General features: G+C 43.3%; 1 protein-coding gene across 3 annotated transcripts; it reads left to right on the top strand.

Moving 5' to 3' along the window:
• Positions 1–10,447: 10,447 nt before the first annotated feature.
• On the top strand, positions 10,448–27,855 carry CRBN (cereblon). 3 transcript variants are annotated; one of them, XM_041425785.1, is made up of 11 exons: positions 10,448–10,589; positions 13,823–13,935; positions 14,478–14,680; positions 15,525–15,674; positions 17,029–17,191; positions 18,471–18,533; positions 18,940–19,024; positions 19,174–19,289; positions 21,855–21,919; positions 23,083–23,214; positions 24,962–27,855. In XM_041425785.1, the coding sequence occupies exons 1-11, from the start codon at positions 10,523–10,525 to the stop codon at positions 25,143–25,145; spliced, it is 1,341 nt and encodes a 446-aa protein (XP_041281719.1). In that variant the 5' UTR covers positions 10,448–10,522; the 3' UTR covers positions 25,146–27,855. The 3 variants fall into 3 exon arrangements, with proteins under 3 accessions (XP_041281719.1, XP_041281721.1, XP_041281720.1); XM_041425786.1 differs by having other exon boundaries at positions 10,469–10,589; positions 13,826–13,935; XM_041425787.1 differs by lacking the exon at positions 15,525–15,674.
• Positions 27,856–27,999: the final 144 nt, after the last annotated feature.

Genomic DNA, 27,999 nt, shown 5'->3' on the forward strand with positions numbered 1-27,999 from the left:
ATCTTTTTGGGAAAAGCAGAGATATTCTTGCAGTTCTGGTTTTTGGCAGCAAGATGTGGAAGGTATTTCTGTAAACAGGCTTGAAATGGATAGAATTTGGCTCAGGAGAATTGCTGAGCCAAAGCTTTTCTGTGCATTGGCAGTTTGGGGAAGTGAGGTTTGTAGGGTGGAGCTCTGCACAGTTTGGGATGGGCAGGAATGGGGTATTAGAGGCAGGGCAGTAGAAACACAATGCAAAGGGGCTCCAGGAGCATGCAGGGGGCTGGAAACCTGTCAGCTGTTGGGTTTGAACTCAAACCAAACATGAATCAAAGTGAAAACCTCTCTGTTTGCCCCATGGCAATGCAGGATCTGAGGGGCCAGGAGCCAGAATGACTCTGGAATGGGGGAATGGCTCTAAGCTGAGGAGTTCCACTGGATATTTGGGGGAAATCCTTGGGCAGCCCTTGCACAGATACCCAGAGCAGCTGTGGCTGCCCCTGGATCTCTTGCAGTGCCCAAGGCCAGGTTGGACATTGGGGCTGGAGCAGCCTGGGGCAGTGGGAGGTGTCCCTGCCATGGCAGGGGTGGAAGCAGAGGATCCACTCACTTTGAGGATTGAAGAATTCAGGTGTTTGGGTAAGTTTCCATTCACTATTCCCTTATTTAACTTGGATAAGTGTCACCCATTGGAGCTTTAGGAAGCCAGGCTGTGAGTGTGCCAGGAAAATAGGAAGCAATAAAAAAGGCTGTTGAGACACTTATCCAACGCTGAGGGAATTTTCAGAACAGCTGTAGTTGAGTAATTATGAGCAGAACCCTTGCTTCCACTGAAAATAATGTATATTAGATTATTCCCTAATGATAAAGATTATTTAAAAGACAAAAGCTATAGAATAATAGACATTAGCAGATGCATCTATTTCCAAAAATCCCTGAAACCAGACTTAAATCTTGGGAGTTATTTCTCACCTTTAGCAGAGCTCTCATCAGCTGCAGTGTAAGCCCCAGGGCTGACACTCCAGATAAGTACATGATATAGTTGAGCCCTAAAACTCTTAACAGAAAATACATCAGAACTTACTGTAAAATTTCATGGAGGATTAGAGAAAATATTAAGTCAATAGTTCTTTAGTTATGAGGGGCTTTTAAGGTAATCAATACTTTACAGCCATGTTAGTGCCTACAATGATATAAAATGACATTAATATCCAACTTTTCTCTCTTTTTTTTTGGTGTATTTATGTATATCCTTCCTTTAGTCACTCCTGCTATAATCAATAGCTATACAAGGAATAGGGTTATTTTTAAATGGCATCAGTATTGATTCACCTGTAACTGCCAGTTTCAGCTGGAACTTCATTTCAGGTAAAAAACCCTCACTTTTTCATACAAAGGGATTACCAAGCTCCCTAAATCTCTGGAGCACCCCTGCCTTTGCTTCTAGTGAATTCCACATTTAGCAGTGTGCTAATGCAGCAGAAACTATTTTAGGATTAATAAATCCTAAAAATAGGATTAATAGGATTAATTCTAAAATTTCTTTGGAGTTACATGACATTTTATGTCCTCAAAGCATTGTGCAGATGGTAATTGAATTTAATTGATATCATTCAGTCCCCAAAGTTATATGCATGCAGTTATTAATGGTTTAATTTTTTTGCCAATGGAATAGATTCTTTGCTTTTGATTCTGCTTCAGGAGATCCAGACAGTCCTTAGGCTGAATCCTTTTTATTCAGGTGACTCAGTTGGTCCAAGGATAAAATTTTGCCCAGGGCATCCTCATGCAGGGATTTTCCCCCTGCTCAGCCCGAGGTCTGGAAGGGATGATTCCCTCCCAAGCAGTGGGCTCTGCACGTGGAATGTTTGGTAAATCCAGGTCAGGCTGTTCCTTCAGCCTGGGTAGGGATCTCTTGGAACCACGGGATGGTTTGGGTTGGAAGGGAGCTTAGAGATCATCTCATTCCAGCTCCCTGGGACTGGGGCACTCCATCATCCCAGGCTGCTCCCAGCCCTGTCCAGCCTGGCTTGGACACTCCCAGGGATCCAGGGGCAGCCACAGCTGCTCTGCTGCCTCCCCACCCTCACAGCAAAGGATTACAATTCAATTAGCATTAGAATTAAAGAAATAAAACGATCTCTGAAGAAAAAGCACACTGGCCAGTCCTCCCTCTGCAGCCCTGACCCCAGTGCCTCCCCAGGCTGGAGCTGTGACAGGGACAGGGCTGCACTCAGGGGAAGGATTTTCCCTGCAGCTCTGGGAAAGCTCTGCCATGATCTGAATTAACATCTGCAGTGAACGGCAGCAGCCTTTGGTTGTTTTGTAATTAACCAAACCTCCCCTCCGGTCAGGAGGGAGCTCTGCAGTGTTCCTGGGTGTTCCTGACTGCCAGGGAGTCTCAGGGTGACACAATTCCAGCAGGGTGCTGCATGGGGCAGTGTTCCTGGCTTCTGCCACTCCCAGGGAAGTGCAGGATTGTTCCATGGGGTGTGTGCTCAGCTCCCAGCAAGTGCCAGGGGGTGAGGAGAGGCTACACTGAATTAATGATGGCGCCCAGAACTGCCTTCTTTTGGCTGAATTTAAATAACGTTGGACTACCATTTTCAGCTGGTTTTCAACCCACTTGTGTGGCTGAACACAGACTCCTACAGCAGTTGCCAGCTGGAATTTCCCCTGGAAATTAGCTCCCAGATGCCTTAAGATCAGCCAAGCTGTTCCATGTACAATTAGTCCCTTTCTGACCCATTCGAAGAAGATGGAAGGAAATCTCTTGGGTTTGAAAATGAAAGAAACTCATCTTTAGAAATATCCCTGAATCCACTGCATTTAGAAGCTTTATTGAGAGATGTTGCAAAACTATTCCCAAAAATGGTTGGAAAGAGCAAGAGGGTGGATGCAGCAGGAAACCACTGAACCTTTTATGCTCAGACCAGTTGCCCCAGTGGCTCTTAGGGCACGGAGCACTGGATTTGGAGTAAATCAGCCACAGCACACTCAGGGAGTTTCCAGCAGGGAAACCTGTGAGTTATGCCCAACTTCCTGGATGGTTAAAATCCCATTGTGTCACTTCTGCAGGAAGTGCCTTTTCCCTGGGAGCTGTAAGGATCTCTGGGAAGGGGCAGGGTAAGGAGTCGATCCTGGTCCCTGTGCCTGTACGAGGAGAGGAACTCAGGGGACACCTGTCTCCTTCTCCAGCTCCCAGTAAATAGGGCATTAAAAGGGAATTACTGAGTTTTGTATTTGAGAAAATGGTTGGTTTTCTTCCAGTGGAGTGGCAGGCCCTAATGACGGAGGCAGTGCAAACATGTCTGGTCAGGCCTCTTCTCATTTCAATCCCAGCTTATCTGGGGGAAGAACAAGCCATAAAGAAACCACAGAAAACACTGAGCTGCCCTCCCACAACACATCATTTGTAAAGCTTTCACTCCAGCTTTCCAAAAGGCCATTTAGCTTAATAGTCTGTCCCATTTTTCATTTCCTCACGCTAGAGGTGCTGGGGGGATGATTTACAAAAGAACAATGGAATGACATTTTACCTGACTTTGGAAATGAATTCCCAGCTGTCCCACGCCTTTTGTGCCTTGGATTTGCCTTCCATAACATGGAATGGGTGGTGAGATTCTGTGACAAAACAATAGGAGATTTAAAATGAGAGAATACATCCAGTTTTCCATCCAGCCACGATCTTCCAGAACCATTAGTAAATTGTTTGTATGTCCATATTAGTAATAAAAGATGAATTGACTGATTGAATTTTCAGAAATTTAAGCAAAGGCCAAATGAATTGGCCTCCATTCTAGTGTAACTGAATGCCAAAAAAATTACATGTACAATATACATTATTTAAAAAACACTCTGAAGAATACATGCCTGGCTGTATAATACATATTTAGACAATCTATATATTTAAACACTCTAAGAATCTACAAAATTTGAAAGATATAGAATAGAATGAATGAAAAGGGGGGAATCTATATCTCAGTTTGGTTGTTACTGTTCTTATTTCCACTGATCGTGGTAGGTCATTAAATGAAGGTCAGCTCCTTGTGGAATAGTTTGTTGGCTTCTTCAGGATCTTAAAACTTGTGAGGTGTGAAATCAATGACAAATTTTCAGGCAGTATTAAGTGTTGTAAAATGGAGAGCTTCCTGTGATTCAGACCATTGTAGGAAATCACCTGTTGGGTGAATGGCCCACAAAATATGATTTATTGCTGAAAATCTCCTTAAACACTCAGCCCTTGGAGGAAATGAACTTTAAGTGGGACTTCTGTAGTAGAACTTCTGCTTTGATGAATTTGTCATGCTTGGTGGGTAGTGATATTCAACTAATAGCTTAATAACCTCACTATTTACAGGCAATTACCCCCATGAAGGGGCTCAGATGGGATGAAAACATCAGTTTCCTTCTGGAATCTGTGCACATCTGCCCTTAAACAAAGTGAAAATTTGGTGTGAGAACTCTTAAGGACTGAATTGCTGAGGTTTTTCTGCAGTGCTACCTTCTCTGCAATTAGATAACAGCTTAAAATCTGATTACTGAGTTATTTTTTACCTCTCAGAATGCAGAGGCACAAGCAAATTCTCCGTTGAGAGCTGATTTGATGCCAGTTAAATATTCAGGTAGTCCTCTGAAGGCACTGGAAATCAAATACCCGAAACATCTTGTGCAGAGTGAGAATTTCCATGTTTCTGAATGTGTATTTCCCTGCCATTCCCAGTGGAGGTTCTCACTGTTGCTTTTCCCAAAGCCCTTTCAAGCTGTTAGTGAGTTCAGAGTTTCACTGGGACGTTCTCTCAGGTAGGGGAATCCTCTTGATGTGCTGGTTATGCTGGTAAAGAGAAAATACAGCTCTGTGAGCAGTTTTGTACCTGAGAGAGGCGATCTGACAGAGGTTCCCTCACAGCAAGATCCTTTTTTCCTTCCAACAGACACAAAATTGGCAGCTGGAAAGATTTGAAATGTGGGGGAGCTGAGGAATCTGAACATTTCTAAGGCTTTTTTCAGCTCCCAAAGGAATTGGGCTGTTCCAAGCGGATGGAGTATCCTGGTTTAGGGCAAATTTGGGAGAAAACCTCCCAAGGGGTTCCTCTAGAAGGCAGGACATGGAGATTCAGGGTCTGCTGCTGGGAAAGGTCACAGAGAGCACTGGGAAGGTCATGGATCTGCAGGGCTGGAATGTGTGTGACATCAGGGCCAGGCTGGACAGGGCTTGGGGAAACCTGTGCTGGTGGAAAGTGTCTCTGCCTATGGCAGGGGCTGCAATGAGAGGATTTTTAACATTCCTTCCAACCAAACCATTTTATGCTTCTATGAAAATGAGAACTGCAAAAGCTTGAGAGCACATGTAGAGAGTGCATTCCTCTGCTGCCTGAGGCAGAAATCCATCAGGCTTTGCTGGTTTTGACCATTACATGCAGTTTATGACCATTACATTTTAGCATGTATTTTCTTCCCCTCATCTTTGCAGTGCACCCAGCTTTGGAGTGGAGTGATGCAAAACTCAGTGCCACTATTAAAAAGAGCTGGGGAATGATGTTAACAATTGTTATCTTTCAGCCCAAGAAATGGAGAACCCTAACTAAGCAGCCTGCAAACATGGTGTGCTCAGTCTCTACTAAACTTTAGTAAGTTATCATGTGAACAAACCCAAAAAGGCCTTGATTTCCAAGCCTTTCGGTGTTCTTTCCCTCCCTGAGCTTTTCACTGCCATCATCTGCAGAGGTTACTGGGCTTCCTCCCCAAGACAAACTTGCAGGATAAATTCCCAAGATTAAGGCAAATATTGTTGTAAATGTGGCTTTATTAACTCTTCTCAAGCTCCCTGAGTTCCAAGTGGTTTTCCTGCATAGATAATGGAAAGAGCCTGCTCTAAATCCACAGTGGAAGAAAAACAGTATTTCTAACTCATACTTAGTGCTCTGTATTTTAAACTGAAGTGAGATTTATGAGCAAGCTGCCTCTACCTAAATGTATATACACCCATTTACATGATTTTACATAATATATGGGAACAGTTTGTTGGGTAATATACACAGGGATAAAACCAACACTGTTTGCACTGAGTGAGCTCACTGCAGTGAGCTCTGCATAAACTCGTCTTCAGAAAGGGCTACTTGGATCTTCCTGGGAAATAATGTCCAGAATTATATATACATTGAGCTATAAATACATTGAACTTGCTGACAGACCCAGCAGGGACAATGGAGAAGGAAAAAGCAGTGTTACAGCTTGTAAGACTCACTGGAACCATTCTTGTTTATGCTGGTTAAAATTTTGGGACCCCATTAACAAGAAAATGTGATAGAAAGGTTAAAGGAAATACCAAACCCGTATTTCTGGCCAATCTTCTTTGCAATGGATACAGGAGGTCTCTGCTAACCTGCACCTCAAAGCTACAGGCACATCTCAGGTGATCTGGGAGCAGGGTCTGGCAGCCCTGGATTTACAGAAATATTCCTCAAGGATCTCTTTGCCTTGGTGTCCCCTTCCACAAAGTATTACAGAGTTTTCCCCTCACTTTTCCTTCCCTTTACTGAACCAAATTTGTGTTTATAGCCCCATTTGCTTTCCCTGCCATGCTGTCTGTCACTTGTGTGGAATATGGGTTTTGCACAGTTGCCAAATAGTTTTGTTGCTTGTCGAGGCTTCTCTGGCAGGAGAATTTGCCTCTCTGCATAGTAATGGCCACGTTTGGCTAATGGGCCCTTTGTCTGGGGCCTCCTGCATATTCAGAGCTGCTCCTTTGTCACCAGCCTGACCCAGGCAGCAAATATGAACAGGAATTGTAAATATGCCCTGTTCTCACTGGGATGCCAGTCAGCTTCCTGGGATAAACTGGTCCTCTCCTGCTCTCTGACTGCCCTGCAGTTGCCCAGGCTCTTTTATTTTAGAAAAGTTCTGCTCATCTCTGATTTTTATGCTTTTGGAGTCACCTTCCTCCGTGATTTGTGCCCTCTTAGAGTACATTTGACATTGACATGGGCAGCCCTGGTGGGTTTGGGATGGCACAGCTGGTAACTGGTGTGTGCAGAGCTGGCAGCTCAGCAGCTGGCCTGCTTCAACAGGTAAAGAAGGAATTTTTCCCTGTTTGCTGGGGACTGGCAGGTAACACGTCTCCCTAATTTGTGCAACAAAGTGGTGACAAAGGGAGTAGCAAGTCCAGCTGGTCACTAGGAAAGCCAGGAATTTCCAAGGCCATGTGGACATGACAAGTGTCTTCAGTGCTGGGGCTGCCTGGATATTGGTAAGAAAGTGGCTTCGTGTATTTTTTGTAACTGTTTTTTTTCATGTCTGAAGTACAGATTTCCTTTCTGTCCTATAGCTGCTTTCTACTGTCAGTGTTTAATTAATTGTCTAAAGGTGGGGAGTCACTTTTTATTTTGGAATACTTGGAGAGATTGCTTGGTTCTGCCTGGAATAGCAGGTTTGGGTGGACAATGAGCCAATTTATTGGCAGGGCAGAAATCAATGGCACAAGTGCACAGAACTTTTACCAGTTTAATTAGACTATCCAGACTTCTTTTTAAACATCCCGCTAAAACCAGCACGTGTCAGAAACACAAAGCTCCTATTTTAAAAGTGTAATATTGTATATCAAACTTTTCCGTTGTTCGGAGTGAATCCCCTAAAAACAGAAGCCCCAAAGCTCGCGGAGCAGCCCAGCTGAATAATTCTGCCAGAGCAAAGCTGCAAAAGGGAATGTCACAGCACCATCTAGTGCCTCTGCTCCCGGCAACATCGGGAAATTTTGAATTTTCCACTTCATTCAAGGATGTAGGTGGGGAAGAGGGAGTGCACTGGCTGCTTAGACATTGACAACTTCTTTTCTCAACCAGTGTGGAGAGAAAACGGAGCTGAGGGATGGAAAGGAGCTTTGGAATTTCACACGGGAAGATTTTGTCAGCAGAGCTGCTCTTCGTTCCTCTTATTTCATCTTCTCATCAGTCACACAGCTTTCCTCCTGGGGGTAGTCAGGAAGTGGATGCAGGAGCAGGAAAATGGGAAGAAAAGTTAAATAAGAAATGGCATATTTTGGGGAGGTAGAGTTGTATTTTTGGTAGAGCGGTGATCTGTTCAGTGGTGGGTGACCAGAGGAGGCTGGGGGTGGTTTACAAACTCCTTGTGTTGAGAACTGCACCTGTGATAAGGCAACAAGCACTCCATCCTCTGCTTTCCCCATCCCGAGTATGGATGAGGATGGAGAATAAATTAACACTAAATTAAATTCTAAATAGAGCTGCATTTGAATATGCTTTACATTCCTGTCCCTTTGTTTCTTTTTCTTCTGGAAAGGTGATTTAACATCCTCTGACTCCAAACTACTCAATGGTTAACCAAGAACAACTTTGCAGCTATTCCCAGCCAGCCACTGGAGATGAATTTGGGGATGAAGGCCCTCTAGGAAACAACTTCCAGTTCTCCCAGTCTGAGTTTGGGAAAACACCTTGTGCTGGGAGTGAGATTAATGACTCTTCAAACTTTTTGCGATAAGAAATATTTATATGTTAAACGAGTTTTCTAGCAGGTTGAATTTAAAACCCTCAAAATTAATTATACCTTAAAGCATTTAGTAAATGTCCTGATGGTGATGTGGAGCTTAAAAGTGTGACTCAAATATACCCCCAGCAATTTAGTAAAAAAACAAGATAAATAAAAATATTTTAGCATATAAGATTAATTAAAATATTTATAATAATATTTCTTAATAAAATCCTAGTGTTTGGAGAAGGGGCTCATAATTTTTTTATTCTTTAGTTGGCCAGCGGGACAATATTTTTTTTTTTATTATTATGGTGAATTATCAGATACAATACCCTGCAATTATGTGTGCTACACTGAAAGAATGCAGAAGAAGTTATGGAATCATAACTTAATCATTTAAGTGATTATTGTATTTTATAAATGTTTAATGTATCATCACGGGCATGTTCGTGCTCATTTGGCAAATGTGGTATTGATTGTTGCTCTAAAGGCCCATTCAGGTCAGAATAGATAATGACTGTTTGGGAATTTTCTACCCATGAGGTAAGGAAATTACACTGCTATTTGTCTTTTCAATGTGGTGCTCGAAACTGCTTTAATTCTCATTTTAAAAAATATAAAAATTAGTGTTTTGCTTGCTGGCTAATCATGGGTTTGCTCTGTCGCTGATGCAGGGAGAATATTATTGCTGAAGTGAAATGGGAGACACTGAAGAGAAAAGCAGAAAGTGCAGAATTTTTCCCTGAATAACAACAAAAGCCTTTTTAGGAAGAAAACAACAAACAGGGCTGAGATAAAGGAATTGTGAAGTGCTCAAGAGCACCGTATGGGTTTAGTGGTTTGTAACAAAGAATGCAATAAAAATTTCAGCAATAAAAATACAACATTTTATTAGAGAGAAATCCCAGGGCCACGATACAGCTTTTTTGAGGGTTTTTAAGGGGGGAAAGAAATGCTAATGAATGATGAGACAGAGGGTTTGTGTGAGACTTGGGCAGCAGAGGCAGCTGCAGTGAACTTTTCGGGGTATCAGCCAGGTTTGCATCCCGTGAACCATTTCTGGTGATGCCACCAACCTCACACCAGGACAGGACCCTGCTGGCAAGTTTTAAGAGCACAGGGCATGGAATTGTGTCCAGACAGGTCTGAATGTCCCCAGGGAAGACTCCACATTGTCTGAACATCTGTTTCACTGCACAGGGAGGAAGGTTTTCCTCATGTCCAGGTGGAACTTCTGGGCATCAGTTTCTGCCTGCTCCTCTTGTGCCATTGCTGGGCACCACCAAGAGGAGCCTAGCTCCATCCTCTTGGCACTGTAACTAATCAATTTAATAACTAAATTACTAAAATGTGTGTGCACGCATAAAATCCCCTCCCAGCCATCTCTTCTCGGGGTCCAAGAAGCCCAGCTCAGCCTTCCCTCACAGCAGAGATGCTCCAGTGCCCTCGGCACCTCCCTGGCCTTTCGCTGCACCTTCTCCAGGTCAGTCTTGTGCTGATAGATTTTTACCTTTAAACCAAATGGTTTAGTTTCTTTTCAAGCCATTTACCCGCGAGGTTTAACCCACCGCAGATTTTATTCACACCCAGCCCGGCCATGAAGCGCTTTGGGGACTCGCCGCCACCCGGGGCGGCTCTACCCTCGTCACCCACGGCCGTGCCCTGTGGGCAGAAGAACCTCTGTCCCCGCCACCCCCGAGCCCTCCAGGCGGGAAGGGCAGTCCCTTCCCGGGCACACGATCGGTGCGAACCCCGACAGTGAGCACGGAGCCCTCACACCGGCAGAGGCCGCGGCTCCCGGCCCTGCCAGGCGGTGAGCACGGAGCCCTCACACCGGCAGAGGCCGCGGCTCCCGGCCCTGCCCCGGCGGTGAGCACGGAGCCCTCACTCCTGCAGAGGCCGCGGCTCCCGGCCCTGCCCCGGCGGTGAGCACGGAGCCCTCACACCGGCAGAAGCCGCGGCTCCCAGCCCGGCTCCGGCGGGCTCGGGCTCCTCCTCCGCCCGCCTCCTGCCCCCGCCCCGGTGCCTTCCCAGCCTGCTCTCCGGGTAAACAGCGATGGCCGCCGAGGACCGAGGCGGAGAGCCCCGAGATAACATGGGGAACCACCTCCAGCTGGTGCCCGGTGAGGGCCGGGCCGGGGGCACCCGCGGGAGGCACCGGGTCAGGGCTCGGCGGGCGGGGCGGGGCGGGGAGAGGAAGGGGAAAGGAAAGAGGGAAAAGGAGAAGAGAAGGAAAGGAAAGGAAGGAAGCGGAGGCGGAGAGAAGAGGAAGGAGAAAGGGAAGCGAAGCTAAGCGAAGGGGAGGCGGGGAGAGCCGCGGGCGGTGTGCGGAGCGCTGAGGGCCGGCGGTGCCGCGGGGCTGTGGGCGCTGCCGGCCCGTGCGAGGCGGCGGAGGGCGAGCCTTGGCTCGGGGGGCCGCGGGCTCCTGCGGCCTCTGCTGCTGGGCTCCTGCAAATCCTTCGAGGCCGCAAATGTTCCATGGAGGCCGTAAATAGATGTTCCATCGGGGCCGTGGGTGTGTGGTGCAGGAAGGGACACGGGTGTTCGGTGCAGCCGCTGGGGTGAGAGGCGCCGTGGGGTTCCCAGCAGAGCTGGCACTGCTCTGTGCATCGAGACCTCTGTGCAACCCAGAGCCCGAGCACCATCGGTGTTCTTTTAGAAAGCCTCTGCTCCGTTTTCCAGTGAAAATAAGCAGGGAAGCAGAGGTGCTGGATGGAGAGCATTGCTGGATCCCATGTGCTGTCCGGCTTATCTGTCACACACACCAGAGCAATTCCTCACCCAGGGAATTATTGCATAATTATTGCATAATAATATGCAATATATGCGTAATTTTCTATATGTGGTGCCTCCACACTGACAGGAGATAGAACGTGTTGGGAAGCAGCTTGTGCTTAACTGGAGAGAAGTATTATTTCAGAATAAGCATAAGGGGAGAAGGGAGCAGGAAATCCTGCCAGGAGCCAGTGGCATTTCCCATGGCAGGAAATTCTGTGAGCTCTTTAGCTCTGTATGTTTTAAATAATAATAATAAAAAAATTCCTGAATATTTTAGGAAATACAGCCTTATTATCACCATAATATAAGCCATTTTCCTGAATACTTGTGGAAATACACCTTTAATATCACCTTGATAAGTTATTTTGTGAATATTTTAGGAAATACAGCCTTAATATAAGGTATTTAATGAACATTTTAGGGAATACAACCTTAATATAAGGTGTTTCCTGAATATTTTAGGAAATACAGTTTTTATATAACCTTAATATGACCTCTATATAACCTTGTCCCTTTTCCTTAAATGAGGTCCATATTTCCTCATTTCTGCACAAAGGCACTGAGAGTGGATTGGGTTGTGCTAGTGAGGAAAATGTCATTTTTTGTTATGCAGGGGAGCCTTCAGCACTCGCTTTTCCCTCCTTCCTGTGTGCTGGAGGTGCTGCTAATCCTGGAATTCAAGGATAAATTAAAACCCAGTATTTGGGGGTGTAAAAGCTTCAGCTTGTTTTGCCAGCTGAGAGGGAGGAGGAGAGGGAAGGCGCCGGGGTTGCTGTGTTTTGGGCTGCCTGGTGCTGCTGCAGTGAAATGAGTCATCGCCGTCCCTCAGCCAGCACCACACAGCAGCCACTGCGCGCTCTTGGCAGCAGCCAGCAAAAGTTTGCAGGGCACAATCCTTTCCAATCAACTGCTGCTAATTCCTTCTGCGTTCAGAAAAACAAGTGGGACAGCCTCTCCCTGGTAAAACTGCTAATGGTGGATGCAGCCGGATGGGAGCACATGGGAAAATCAGAATATTTTATTTTTTCCCCTTCTCCATCCTGCAGCGATGCCCCGGAACCAAACAAAAATTTCTTGCTGTTCCTCTCCGTCAAACTAAGCAAAATAGTGTCTGTTTTGTACATCTTAAACGTTTTGTAATTGTTCGTGGTTAGGGTTGCTAATTGAATATTATAAATTTCATATAGATGTGGAGTATTTTTAACAGTCATTAGGCAGATGGTGTCTCATTGCTGAAAGGGCTGTAATTAGGTACAATACCAAAGAGAGTCTGTAACCTCCTTTCCTGTCGTGCTGGATCATTTCTTGCTGAGATAAATCCAGTATAGGATGGATCTGTAAGAGCAGGTTCTGTAAACTGTGAACTATTTAAAAAAAAACATAAGTGAGATGAAGCAGAAATATGACCAGTGGCTAAACATTTTGTGGGAGCATTTAACAAATGTGTCTGGAGGGCAAAGAGGGGAAAAAAGGTTCTCTAAAATCAGCTTTTGATATCTTCTGCACTATTCTCTTGTACTCTCACTCTCAGAAATAGTGAAATTGGTGGTGCTCCCATTTCTGAAGGAAAATTCTTTGCTTCTGTAGTATCTTTTTTTGGTTTTTTTCTGAGATTTCCCTGCAGAATCCTTCAGGATGAGAGGACCCCTCCACTTTTTATATTTTCAACTCTGGACTATTTTTAAAGAAGATATTAATTGCAAAGGCAGGCAACTAGACTGGCTATTGTAAATTTTTTTTTCCTCATCTTGTAATAGCTTTCAAGGTCTAAATGATGTTTTTCAGCACCACTGGGATTATCCATTACCCAGCAGCTCTTGGTGTAAGAATCCTGGAGACTGGTTTATGCTAACGTGTAGTTTAGGCATAACATGCTGTATAAATAATGTTTGTGTTCAAAGAAATAGGGTCAGTTAATGCAGTGACTGATTATTTCATTGTCCTCTTGCCTGAAAATTACTTTAGGATTGGCTGAGGAATGGGAAGGAAGCAGTAGTTTTTAAATGCTGTTTTGTATCTGAAATCCCTCAGAGTCTTGTGATCGGCACCCTCAGGAGTTGCCTTTGCTGGGTTTGTGTTTGGTGTGCACACAGCAGAGGCTGACAGCAATTAAATTGTCTAAAATACCAGCAAGTGACTCTGCGTGAGCACGGAGCTTCCCATTGCTTCTTACTCACTTGCAGTTTGATTGTTGTGTTTGTGCAGCTTCAGACACTTTAGTCAGCATCCTGCAAGGAATGAAGTGATCTGGCATCCTGGTGTGCAGACAGAAAACCTTTAGAGCTGAGATAAGGAAGCACCACTGTAGTGAAAACCTAAACTGACAGCTTTTGTTTATTGTTTTCTTCCAAGGAAAGCTGTTCTGTAGGCTTTCAGAAATAAATTACCAGCTTTTGACCCTTTCTGTAGCATGATGATTTTGCTGTAACAACAAGAAAATTATTTCTCTCTGGTTTGTTTCCCTGTGCAAAGCTGTAGCCTGGGAATATTGAATGAATTTTCCCTGTTTCTCGGGATTTTTCAGTATCTCAGTCTTTGCTGATTGATTCCTATACAATATTCTGTATGTGTTTCTTAGTAGAGAGTGAGGAAGAGGATGACAATGAAATGGAAGTGGAAGACCAAGATAGTAAAGAAGCTGAGAAGCCAAACATCATTAATTTTGATACCAGTTTGCCCACATCACATACGGTATGTTTTTATATATTGTCCCTTAAGTATATCCTGAAGGGATTTGCATGGGGCTTGTATAGTTTTAGTGTAATATTCTTAAGCCACAAACTTCATTTTATTTTCACAGAATCATAAGATCATAAAATGGTTTGGGATGGAAAAACCTTAGAGGGCACCCCCTGGGCAGGGACAGCTTCCACTATCCCAGGTTGTCCCAAGCCCTGTCCAGCCTGGCCTTGGGCACTGCCAGGGATCCAGGGGCAGCCCCAGCTGCTCTGTGCACCCTGTGCCAGGGCCTGCACACCCTCCCAGGGAGGAATTCTTCCCAATATCCCATCCATCCCTGCCCTCTGGCAGTTTAAAGCCATTCCCTGTGTCCGTGCCTTGGAAAGAATCTCTGTCCATCTTCCCCTTAGCTCCTTCACGTACTGGAAGGCCACATTAGATCACCCTGGAGCTTTCTGCAGGCTGAACAACCCCAGAGCAGCTCCATGCCTGTGCTCCCCGTGGTGTCCGTGTCCTCCCTGACCGCCCCCCTTCCCTGACTTCCCTCCTTGCAGTACCTGGGCTCGGACATGGAGGAGTTCCACGGCAGGACGGTGCACGACGACGACAGCTGCCAGGTGATCCCCGTGCTGCCCCGGGTCATGGTGATGCTGATCCCCGGCCAGACGCTGCCGCTGCAGCTCTTCCGCCCCCAAGAGGTTAGCATGGTGCGGAATTTAATTCAGAAAGACAGAACCTTTGCTGTCCTTGCATACAGGTAAAAGCCACGGGCGGGTTGCTGGTGTGTGCAGCATGTTTTTAGCACGGTTTCTGTGGATACTAAAGCAAAAGCAGATGGTTGCGTCAGTTCTGTGCTCGATAACAAGCTGGAATTGTTTAACAGAAATTGTCTTCCAGTATGTAATGGCAGTGTAGGTGCTTGACAGCATCTCGTGTTTGTGTGGAGGAACAGCAAGTGCTGGTCTGCGTCCTTGTTTGAGCATCTTCTTCTTTTCAGTAACTGTTTGTTCCATCTTGTTAAAGAACAAGCCTTGACCTGAAATGTGGAAGTCATTCTTGTTTTGAGAGCTGTATTGTTGCTTGTTTTGTGTGTGAACTAACAAGCACTGGCAAATGTTTCACAGTGGAGTTGAGAGACAGGAGGTGATAGAAAAGTGGAGAAGAGAAAAGCTGATTAGTGCCAGAAGAAGTTGGGAATGTTCCTCCCTCTTCCCCCTGCAATTTACTATGGATTAATTGTGTGGGAGGTGGGAACAGTTCCTGTTATGAAGTCAATCCAAAGAATGTGTGCTTTCAGTGCTTTCAGTGTCTGCATTTGAAATGCTGACACACTGGTGATCCCTGTGCTCCCACAATGTCACATCTAGACCCCAAAATATTATCAAGTTTCCTGGCAAAAAAACCCAACCAACCAAAACAAGAGAAATTGCTTTATAATGGAAAAATGATTGTTGTGATTAATTAAAGGTATTTCACCAGAAATTGCTTTTTTGATCAGACCAATCATGTACAGTCAGTGCAGACAGAGTGGTGTCTGAATGAGCAGTGCTGTTTGGAGTGGGTTAATTAATTGAATTAATCTTTAATTCTGTTACTCTTAGTAATGCACATGAGAGGGAAGCACATTTTGGAACGACAGCAGAAATCTATGCCTACAGAGAAGAGCAGGAATATGGAGTTGAAACAGTCAAGGTGAAAGCAATAGGAAGACAGAGGTTCAAGGTGCTTGAAATACGAACACAGTCAGATGGGTAAGAAAATGATGCAGTTAATTCTGTGCTCTACTTTCATAGGGGTATGCTCTTATTTTCTCTCTTCCCATCTGAAAGCTGTGATATTTAGAGGCTCTTCTGACTAGCTTTAACATATTAATGCCTTTTTCCATTTCTAAAAGTGATCAATATCCTGAACACCCAGTAAGAACATGCTGAGTCTTCTTTCATTTTCAGCTCCTTGGCACCATGCCCTGCACCATGGCCAGGGGTCCAGGCTCCAGCATTGATCTGGGAGGGTGTGACAATTCTTAGCACAATTTCTAGAGCCTCTGCATATTTTCTGCAAGGCTTGTGAAGCATTACTCCAAATCTGTAAATCTAGAGCTCCTCATCTGTATCCTGCAATTCAGCATAGTGGCATTGCTTTGGGAGGAGGCCTGGGAGCAGCATTTCTGTGGTTTTGTGACCTGCAGCTGAAGCAATGAAGAATACTTGTGCAGTTTGCTCTCTAACATTTGGTTCCAAATAACAGACTCTGAATGTCAGAGCTTAGGAAAAGCCCTGCTTGGACACACGGTGGCAGTGCTTGGACAACAACAGCAGCAGGAGCAGCTTTGTTACTGGGAACTCACTGTCCAGAGCTCCTTAGCAAGAAGAACATTTCCATAATTCTTGGTGTTTCTGATTTCTGAGTGCTTTTGACACAACATAATCTTATCATTTATTTTAAGTTACCAGTTCAGTGCTGTCCTTATGGAGAAAATCAGAAATTTTGTAATGGCACACCCCTCAATAATTGTCATTAGTGACACACCCTCAATATTTCAGGATTTCTGCTGCATAATCCTGATAAAACATGAAGTCTTTCCTGCTGGACAGCATTCTTAGTAGCCTCAGCCATTTGCTGAGGTCTTTGTGGAAAAGGTGACCTTTGATGCTGGGATATTAAAATCTGATCAGTGTCTGTATCCTGTTTCTGCTGATTCTGACCTCTGGCTGAGCACAGAAGCTTTTGTGGCTTGAAGATAGCCAAGTGCATTTCAGCTGAACTGAGGTATTGAGATGGAAGAGCTGATTATTTGTACCAAAAGTAACTTGAGGAGACAAAAATCTAAATCTATAGTGCTGAGATTATGGAACATTCAGCTGTGTTGCCACTGCCAATCTGTCTGTATTTCTGTCCACCACAATCCAAACAGATCTGTAGTGCTATAAAATAAAAAAGTTCTGATGGAATGGATTGTTTAAATTCTCTAGGACTGTGGAGTGATTAATCCATTGCACCAGCCTGTGTTGCCATAAGCAGTAAAATCCATTTTTTGAAATGCATGTATTAGAAAAAACATTTTCAAAATATGTGTACACCTCATCTTTTTGTTTCCTTCCTCAGCATCCAGCAGGCTAAAGTACAAATCCTGCCTGAGCGAGTGCTGCCTCCCACCATGTCAGCAGTGCAGCTGCAGTCTCTCAGCAGGTCCCACGTGCTCCCCTCTTCCAAACCCACTTCCTGGCAGGACAGAGCCATCAGGCAGTGGTGGCAGAAGTACCAGAAGGTGACAAGTTGTTCTACAGCTTTGGTTATTCTGGTTTTGTATATTTTGTCTGAATTTCTGATGGTGTCTTGAGAATCAGTGTCCAGCTCCATCTGCAGAGGAGGAGGCACAGCAGGGAAGGCAGATCATCCTGCTTTTCATGGAATCCCACAGTGGTTTGGGTTGGGAAGGTCCTTAAAGCCCATCCATGCACGGGCAGGGACACTATCCCAGGTTACTCCAAGTCCTGTCCAGCCTGGCCTGGGGCACTTCCAGGGATCCACAGCCTCTCTGGGCACCCTGTGCCAGTTTATCTCTGTATTTATTATTTTTTCCGTTGTTTTGGTCATTGACACAGAAAAGTTACTTTGAAATCTTCTGTCTCCGTAGAGATCTTTGGAACTACGTCCAGAAATCAATACAGTTCTGTTAACTCGACTCATGTTTGGATTTGCTTTTTTCTTTAACGGTTTTGAACTCTTGTACCCTCAAAATCAATTTAAAAACTCATTGATAACAAAGAGCTCTTGATTCTCAGAGTTCCTGACCAAGATCGTGTGAGTTAATGAGCCCAGAAACTCTGGGCTGTGGGGTGGAAATCCCTTCCCAAGGCTGACTGTCAGGTGAAGCTGAAATGAAATGAACCCACTGTAGGAAAACCTGGGATGCAGAGCAGGACAATTGTCCTGTTGACCTCCATCTCTCTGCTGGTGTCATTTGTAAATGAGGAGAGTTGCTCTCAAGGGGGAGATGAAAATTGAATTTGTACATATTTGCAATATGAGCTCCTCTTTTGAAAAGCAATGTAGTTATGTTGTGTGCTGCTTTTTAGACTTTTATTAACTAAAGCTCTCAATTTCTGTGTTCAGAAATCACTGGAGAAAATTGCTTAATTAAACAAATGACATGACACTGGTGGAAATTTGGTGGTTCCAGGGACAGCTGGTGGAGACTTAGGAACAGATGCACTGTTAATAGCACTTAAATTTTCAACTGTCTCCATTTCAGATGCACACACTTTTGAAAGACATAATTTTTTATTACTAAACATCAGAAATACCTCTAATGCACAGACAGCTTTTGTGATAAAATCCAAGTATTGTCCTGTTCAGAAGGCTTAGCCCTCAGTGCATCTGAAAAGGGGTTTGGAAGCTTCACAGTGAAGTGCTGGTCCTGATGAGGATAATTTCTTGTATCTTTAAATAATCAGGTCTGTCTCCCCTGTTTTATTTGTTTCAAAAAAAGCTGTCCCTAAAATCTGCTTTTGTTAAAGAATAAATATTTGTGGCTTTGGTTTCAGAGGAAGTTCCACTGTGCAAGTTTGACATCTTGGCCCCCCTGGCTCTACTCTCTCTATGATGCTGTAAGTTCACCCTTAAATAACCTGCAGAGAGCTTTATAGTTGTAATATCTAAGTATGGGATAATAGAAAAGCTTTAATTTTATTGGCTCATAATTTTCATTTTACAGCATTTTATATCCAGTGAAAAGATCAGGAAGGGCTTCCCTCACTGTGCTTGTTCCCTCCTTCCTAGGGCAAATGTCTGGGAGGGATAAAGAGATTCTGGTTCCTTCTGTGTTGTCTCAGAGCAAAACCAGTTAAAACATGCAGCTTCAAAGTGATTCTTTAATTATTCTTCAATTAAAAACTGCTGTCCACTTAGGGAAAAGAGCTTACTCTACATTTTGCTTCCCTTTTGTTTTTTTTTTTTCTAAGAAGAAAACAGCAATACCTGTGTATTTAAATTAGGCTTTTCTTCCAACAAAAGGAAACCTTGATGGAGAGAGTCAAGAGGCAGCTCCATGAGTGGGATGAAAACCTTAAAGATGAATCTCTTCCATCAAACCCAGTAGGTACGAGCTTTTATGAACCCACAGTTTTAATTTTTTTTTAATTTCTTAAGAGACCACAGCTTAGATAATTACTTGTGGTAGAGTAAATAGAAACACTTGGATTTCTTTCTCTGTTAATTCTAACAGACCTGCTGCTTTCTCATTTCTAGATTTTTCTTACAGAGTTGCTGCCTGCCTGCCCATTGATGATGCTTTACGTATCCAGTTGCTCAAAATAGGCAGTGCTGTGCAGAGGCTCCGCTGTGAGCTGGATATCATGAACAAAGTGAGTGCTTCTTCTTTATTTGCCATCAAATTGCCAAAAAATAGGAGGGACTGTTACAGTCTCTTCCAGAAATGATGGAATTTCCAGCTGATCCTTCCAGAGATGAGTTTGGGTGTTCTGTTATTTTTTCAAAATTATGCTCGAAAGGAAAATGATGTCTTAGTGCTGGATTATGTTTGGCTGCAAGAAAAAACATATGATGTATAATATATAATACAGAAGATACAATATACAGTATGTAATATAATATATATAATATAATCTATATATATATAATATATATATAAAATATATAATATAATCTATATATAGAACATATAATTTGTATAATATTTTATATTTATAACGTGTAAATACTATATTATATTAGTGATATATTATATTATATTATATTATATTATATTATATTAATAATATATATTATATAATTATATTTGCTTTTGTTAGAAGTATTTCAGTGTGGCCCAGCACATTTTTAGCCAAGAGGTGGTGCTAGAAGTCCAGTGTTGTTAACAACCATCACAGCCCCACACTGACACCACGATCCAGCATGATTTTGGCATGGAAATTTGTGGGTTTTGTAGCAAAATCTTTGTAGTATTGAGCATAAATCTAAAGATTGGGCTAAACAGATTTTTTTTTACAAAAGACATGTATTTATTTCTTATGCAATTCCTTGTTAAGATTTTCAGAAATTTGTTTCCTTTCCTTTCTTTCCGTTGCCATGACCTTGTAATGTTCTAAATGTTCTATTTGTATGTAGTACAGTTCTTTGTAATAATTTATATTTTCTAAATAACACTCTAGTGGACAAACAGCAGTGGGAATTTTGCCTGTTTGCCTAAAAAGTAGTGTCATTAAATTCTTGCCTGTTTTTGGGGAAAAATGAACCTGAGGGTCATTTTAATAGTGATCCTCTTCCCATGTTCATGCACCAGAAATGTAAAGAAAGGAGACAGAAAACATCTCTTCCAAATTCTGAGACAAAATGGGCAGGTGTTTGCTTGAGGCTGTAGTCAGACTAAATTTCACTTGTCTTCTCTGAGTTGAAACTCTGAAAACACCCTGATACTCAAGTGCTGTTGAGAACTGTTCATGTCCAGTAATTTTGTGTGTTCCATAAATTCCAAAGAGACAGGAAAACTTAAATTAGCCTCATAAATTCAAGTTAAAGTTGCTTTTTAGCCTATATCCAAAAGGTGTTTTCTTCTTCATCCTGTGACATTTTGGTCTGTAAATGTGTTTAGCTGTTCTGTCTTAGTGTCAGAATGGGGAGTGTATTGTGGTTATTTACAGTTTATTTAGCAGCATTTTAATCCAATCCAGACCTTTTTATCCAGAGTTCTTTAGGATGCTCTGGCTTGTTCAGAATGTAATTTCCAATAATAAAACTGATCCATTTTCCCTTGATACCAGTGAATTACATTGTACTTTTATCAACAATATTGTGTTTTTATCAGCTTGCCCTGTTGTTAACCCAGTTACCAAAGCTTATTTTAGGGAGTGTGCCTGACTCCCAGGTGTAGCACTGTGAATTCCACTTGGAGTGCTAATTACAGTCATTAGAGAGGTTTGGAAGTGGAGCCGTGGGATGAGAGAATTGGACTCAGTTGGAGTGCAGCCTGGGAGTGAGGTGGGGAAGGTCCCTGGCAGGAGAGAGAGGCCAGGGCAGCTTCAAGGGGGCTGGAGAGGATCTGGGCAGCAGAGCTCTTGTCCTTCCTCATCTCCAGGGAGCAGAGTGGGGCAGGACCAGGGGCACCTCCAGGGGAGGAGCTGGAGCAGCTGAAATCCAGCAAAAACCTCTGAAGGGAGCAGAGGAGAGAGTGCTTTGAGTGTGTGGTGTCACAGCTCAGGGGGCTCAGGAGCACAAACTCCAGGTTTAAGAGCACTGTCCCTGAGTGCAGCATTTTATTCCAAAATCCTGTGGCTCGTTTTGGGGGAATTTCACAGGTGTTACCCTTAAAAAGATGTACAGTAATGCACGTGCTGAAAATGAATGGGAGTGTTCTGCTGAGCTGATTTAAATGCTGCTTTTCTGGGCAGTGTCAGTGATGAATTGTTTGGTTCTGCTTTGTAGAAAATGTAGAAGATGGATTAATCTGTTATAATCTCCAGGAGAGAGATCAATATGTTTTACCTATTTTTGTGAGGAAATTAAACCCATTGATCTACAGTACCCTCAAATTTAAGAAAGACTTAGTGATTGCATTTGTCTCATCTGCCTTTTCTGTGCTGTATTGCAGAAGAGCAAAGGTTGTTTTTTTCTAAATTAGCCTTTAGAGACCTTAAAAGGCTGGCTCATTTATTATCTTTGTGGAGTCAGATCCAATTCTCTGTGTGTGGACCTTTCTGTGAGGGGATGATATGAAAATTATTATGTCTTTTAGATAATAATTAATGTTTAAATAAGTGAAATGTGTAGAAAAAATATCCCACATCAGTAACTGGAAAACAATTGGTCCAAAGTCTGCTCTGATGGAAAGGAAGAGACATTTTTTATTATTTCCCACTGCTGACAAGCATCTGGAAATTAATGAAATTACTCTCTTTGTTTCTCCTTCCCAGTGCACATCTCTCTGTTGTAAGCAATGCCAAGACACAGAAATAACTACCAAGAATGAAATATTCAGGTGAGTTTATTACTCTTCATCTTGGGCAGCTCCTAGGTCAGAAACACGAGCCCAGCAAAGCAGATTAAGCTGGGATGAGTCTTAAAACTGCTGGGTTTGCCACAGCTCCAATAAAATTAAAGTAAATATTTATAGAGAGTTTATATTTGAGCTTTTTTAATAAAAAGTTTGGGAATCTCAGCATTTCCAGGTGTATTGGAAGAGAAATTGGTGTTATGCCACACCCCCAGCACCTCACACTGAACAATTTGAAATATAAATGTGTCACATAAAGACTTTTTCATCCTGGTATTTCTGAATAAAGTTTTTGATATCCCAACTTTTATTTCTCAGCACTTCATTTATGTGTCAACAGGCCACAAGAGCCAATTAAAATGCACTAATTAGGGGATGTAAACAGGCTCTCAGGATGTTGGCATGCAGGGAAGGTTCCTATGTAAGCCAATAAATGTTGTGATCCCTGTTTTCTTTGAAGAATTGAAGGTTATTCCTGATAGCTGGCCCCATTCTTTATTTGCCCTGTACAATATCTCCATGTTTAACAACAATTACATTTCCCAAATAATTGCTGCTTCTGTCAGCCTTGTCACTGCTTTTAATCTTCATGAACTCCCACCAGCCCATCCCCTCTGATAATGGGAAGGTTAAAAGATGCTTTGGGTTAACAAAGACTCCCCACAGTTTTTCTTTATCAGTGTGATAAGGAGCTGATGGGGTAATTAAAAGCCATTTCTTCTCTTCTAATCAAATAAGGGATTGCAGACACCACAATTCCTGCTGTGTCAATATGATGAACTTCTAACACAAGGTGCTGAGAAGTTGGTGCAATAAATGAACATTTTTGCTTACTTTTAAAGTTACATTTTCCTTGCTTTTCTTGGAACTTGCTGTTTAAAGTAACACACAGGATGAGTCTGTCGTGTATTTTCTGCAATTCTAAGCAAATTTGAGCAATGATATTTTAAATCAGCATCTATTTTCTAAATTATTTTAAATCAGCATCTATTTTCTTTCAGTTTTTGATGCCCTAATTGAAGGCACTTTTTTTTCCCCCTACAAAAAATGGGGATTTTTTGCTCTGTTGAAATATTTTAAGCTTAGCTGGCAATTTTTTTTTTTTTAATTTTTCCTTGCTCTCTGACAAAATTCCTTTTGTGTTACAGCTTATCCCTGTGTGGGCCCATGGCAGCCTATGTGAATCCCCATGGATACATCCATGAAACCCTCACTGTATATAAAGCCACCAACCTGAGTCTCAGTGGACGCCCCTCCACAGAGCACAGCTGGTTCCCTGGGTAAGAGCAGCAATATTTTATTAGAAAATTACCCAAATTGGCTATTTCTGGGAGGGTGGAATAGTAAATATTGAGTTTTTTTGGCACACGTCATCATTTTGCTCATATAAAAAATAAGGAAGTAAATTTAGACTTAATCAAAGTGCACAATAAAATGGAAAACTCACCTAAAATATTGCAGAATTTAATACTTTTAAATGGGGAAATATTACAATTTTAAAACATAGTCTAGAATTTAAACTGTTTAAACCAAGTTGTCTGGAAGTTTCTTTGTGTGTAGTTTTGTTTAAAGTACAACTGTTTTCAGAATTGTTTTCACACAGCTTTAGTGCAAGTGAAACACAGAATATATAAATGTGTTTACTCTACTGAAATACATTTTTATATCTAAAACCTGAATAAATGTTACATTAAATTAAAAATTAATAACATTTGTATTGATCTGATTAGCTTTGATTTTATTTTAATAATAAATAATGAGTCTGCCTCTCTGAGACAGTAACAGAATTAAATGTTTAGATGTAAAAGTTTGCCAAATAAATAACAAGTCTTGCATCCAGGATTCTTTCCCTGGAATATCACAGAGTACTGAGCAATGACTTGGAGGATGTCTGGCACTTCTGTCACACATTTTAACATTCCCTGAAGAAAATTTGAGACTTTTAATATCTGGAGTTAATATTGCTCGTCCTTTTGTGTTTTCTCAGCTCTTCTATGATGGCTTTGAAATATTCATGTTCTGCATCATAAAACTGTTAGAGAAAAGCTCTGCTGCTGTGAGAGGTGCAGCAGTCCCTGTTATTTGAAAAGCAGGGCAAAAATCACTTTCATTGCCATTAAATAATTTACTCTGAGAAGTTTTGTGACCCCTCTTCAGGGCTCTCGGCATTTCTGGGACAACAAAAAGCTTTGGTTGCTTCTTCTTTTTGAAGAGGCAATAGAGGGCTTTGGGGGTGGGATGTTTGTGGGGGTTTTGTTGTCATTTTTTGAAGCTCTGCAGGGTTTTAGATGGGAACTGGGCACTGGATTCCTTAGGATTCTTTGGAAATCCAGCTGGGGGTTGTCACCCAAACCCATCTGGGGGTTGTCACCCAAATCCAGCTGGGGGTTTGTAGCTATGATATTTTATGAAAAATCCTTTGCTAGGATTTTTTTCCCATTCTAGCTGAGAAGCCTCAGAAAAGAAATGTAAACAATTAACTATCTGATAGCTGTGGAATGTGGTCTGAACATTGTTTACCAACAGGGGTTGTCACCCAAACCCACTTTGGGATTGTCACCCAAATCCAGCTGGGGATTGTCACCCAAATCCATCTGGGGATTGTCACCCAAATCCAGCTGGGGATTGTCACCCAAATCCCTCTGGGGGTTGTCACCCAAATCCAGCTGGGGATTGTCACCCAAATTCACGCTGGGGATTGTCACCCAAGCCCAGCTGGGGGTTGTCACCCAAACCCACTTTGGGATTGTCACCCAAGCCCAGCTGGGGGTTGTCACCCAAACCCACTTTGAAATTGTCACCCAAGCCCAGCTGAGGGTTGTCACCCAAACCCACTTTGAAATTGTCACCCAAATCCAGCTAGGGGTTGTCACCCAAACCCACTTAGGGATTGTCACCCAAGCCCAGCTAGGGGTTGTCACCCAAACCCACTTTGGGATTGTCACCCAAGCCCAGCTGGGGCTCGTTGCCTGCTGAAGCTTTTCCAAAGGCTTTTCCCTCACGCTGGCGTTGCTGTGCCCTGGGCAGGTACGCCTGGACCATCGCTCAGTGCAGGATCTGCGGCAGCCACATGGGCTGGAAGTTCACGGCCACCAGGAAGGAGCTGTGCCCTCCCCGGTTCTGGGGGCTGACGCGCTCGGCGCTGCTGCCCCGCATGCCCGAGGACGCCGAGGACTCGGAGCGCGGCCGCTCGCCGCTGCTGTGCCTGTGACGCCCCGGGGATCCCGCTCAGTGCCGCTCCTGCTTCCTCAGCCGGGAACCCCGGGAGCCACGCCGGCACCCCAGGGAGCCGTCCCGTGCTGTTCCTGCAGAGGGGGTGCCAGGAGACACCAGGAGTGAAGGTCCACCAGGAAATCCACGTGGACGCACCTTGAGACTGGACTCGTGTAATTCCCACTCGCGGTGAAGGAAGGGGGATGGAAACTAAAACCAAACTAAAATCCCAATAAGCAGAGTCTGATTGCTGCGGTATTCCTGGGATGCTGGATAGCAGCCACCTGCTGTGGAGTGTTGGCCTAACACACTTACACGTGGTTTGCTGAGAATCCCTGTTTCTCGCTCTCTAAGTCCTTCAGGTTTGCTGCTTGTGCTGTTTGTCAGCTTTTTTGCTGAATAACTGTGGAAGAGGGAAGCAGCCTGAGCGTTTCTGAGTGCTGGAATGTGCAGAAGCTGGAATTGCAGCTGCCTCCCAGGATGGACCCCATGGGGAAGTGTCTGTTCCTTACAAGCTGTCTCATCTGTTTAGTCCATTTGACTTTAGAAGTCTTAAATTTTAAACTGTTGATAGGAAGTGCACAGGACAGAGGGTAAACAGCATTGTCAATCACTTCCCCAAATTATTCCTGGTTAATTTACCAGTGGAGGTGTCCAGGGGTTTGGGACGGACTCTGTAGCACCCCACTGAGGTGATTTTTAAATAGTACTTCTTGTGACAAAGGGAAGGAAAAATCTCTTTTAATTATTACATTATTATTGTACATTTAAGATCATAAAGTAAAATTTCACATTATCACCTTATAAAGAGCAAAAGTTTCCAAATAAAATAGGAATACAGGCAGTGCTTTTTTCTGGGGAGGTTTCTTCATTTTTAGTTTGGTCTTTATTTTGTCTGTGCTCCACAAATTGGGTGCCAATCTGGGGCAGGTTTTGATTTATTGTTTGTTTTTTCTCCTCTCAGAATGCACTTTGGTGATGGCAATGGAGATTTTTTTAGTGCTTGTGCACATAAACACTTATTTTTCTTGTGAAGCTTATATCATTCACTCTCTATTTCTTCACAGTGATGTTAAATTAGTCAAGTCTAAGACATGAGGCACTGGTTGCTTGTTCTCTGTCAGGCTCCAGGCAGGTGTAGCAAGGACAGATCACTTCAGCTGAGGGCCAAGGCCAAGCCTGGCACACCAGGAGCTGATTCCCATGGCAGTGTGGTACCTCCAGCTGGAAAAACACCCCAAACCATGGATTGCTGCTGGGTATTTGTCATGCCAGGTATGTAGAGTTTAATTGTGTAACTCAGGTTTAGTTCTTTGAAACTTTCTACCTCTGTGCTGCTTCTGTTCTTCTTAGACACCTTTAATTCCGTGCTCAGTTCCACGTGCAGTGCCCTGACGTGGCAGTGAACTGTGAAAAGCAATATTTGGGATGTGGCTCTGAGCAAACAAAGGATGATGATGGCTTATTTTCATCCAGAAAACACTCTGGGTGTTGATAATGATTCATTGTAAGCTTGGAAAGCCAGGCACTGGTGTGAGAGGGAGACTGCATGCTCTGTGTTTGTGAATCCACTGGAACCAGGCCTGGCTTTCCCTCACCCAACACATCTGGGCTGGATATTTGGATTTTTCTTTTTTTTTCCCCTCAAAGTCCCTCCTGTCTGTTGCTCCTGTGGCCCTCAGTGGGGCTTGGTGGTGGCAGGAAGTTGGAGGGTGCTGCCAGCACCTTCTGCTGCCTTGGTGTGAGCATTCACTGGGGGCTGGCAAGGGCAATTTCAAAAGGATTTTCTCAGCTGTCACTGAACTTCCAAAGGTTCAGTTCTTCGGGGTTTTGGCTGAGTCTTTTGGATTCTCAATTAAAAATGGCAGTGTTTGAATCCAGAATAAGCATTTTTTTGGTGTTTTGTGTGTATAGTCAAATGTAAACTAACATAATCGAGGTAAGTCAGGAGTAAATTAACACTAATTACATTTCATTGTTGATGATGCTGTTCCTTGTGCTAAATCTGTGTTTGCTATACTGAGTCCATGACAGTTCCCAGGTTGAGTCCTGTGGTGGTGAATCCAGTCCTTCCTGGGAGCATCCAGCACTCCAGGGTGTGAGCTGGGGATGGTTCCTTACACTGCTTCATATTTTCCATGCTTTTCTCTGTTTTGGAGAGAAAACTGTTGGTGGGAATTAGGGGAAAATTTGGAACATCATTATGGAAAAACAGACAGCAACTGCTCAGAGAGGTAATCAAAGGAAACCAGATTTGATGAATATTTACATTTACCCCCTTGATTGGCTGAGTTACTTCCTGCAGGAATTAATTACCCCAGTGGTCAGACTGAGGGATCACAGGATTTACAGCACTCACTCATTGGCAAGCCACCACTGCAGCATCACCAACACCCCAATCACAGCCTGTAACTTTGCAAGTTTTCATTTATTTTAGGTTCATTTTGACAAATAGGTAGAATCACTTGTACACTGGGTTTAAAATATTTCAGATACTCATTTGTTTTTTATTAATGCTCTTTTTGGATGCGTTGCAGTTCATTTGTTCCTCTCTTTGTCACCTTTAATTGCTCTGTGAACTGCTCCAGGGGTAGCCCAGTCTCTGCTTTAACTCTTCCTTCTCTCTGCCTTTTGGGACAACTTTTCTGACAAATCTTGTGGCTTGCAAATATTTGCAAAGAATAAAATTCAATTTGTTTCAAAACTCACTTGGTTTTGCTGATTGTCAGGGTGGGAAAAGGAAACATTTGAGTTTATGATGAGTTTTTGGCTGCAAAAAGTGAAAGTTTCATTTCCAAGTCTGTGCTGGCTCGACTGGCCCGTGGCAGAGAAGATAAGGAATAACATGGAGA

Source organism: Onychostruthus taczanowskii, unplaced genomic scaffold (genome assembly GCF_017590055.1).
Source record: "Onychostruthus taczanowskii isolate IOZ18803 unplaced genomic scaffold, ASM1759005v1 scaffold9, whole genome shotgun sequence".
NCBI lineage: Eukaryota > Metazoa > Chordata > Aves > Passeriformes > Passeridae > Onychostruthus > Onychostruthus taczanowskii.

Bases quoted from the DNA above. Each gene is read 5' to 3' on its own strand.
- CRBN (XM_041425785.1), top strand. From the start codon at position 10,523: ATGGCCGCCGAGGACCGAGGCGGAGAGCCCCGAGATAACATGGGGAAC. The intron at 13,936-14,477 runs GTATGTTTTTAT...CCCTCCTTGCAG, and splicing joins GTTTGCCCACATCACATACG to TACCTGGGCTCGGACATGGA. The intron at 19,025-19,173 runs GTACGAGCTTTT...TCTCATTTCTAG, and splicing joins TCTTCCATCAAACCCAGTAG to ATTTTTCTTACAGAGTTGCT.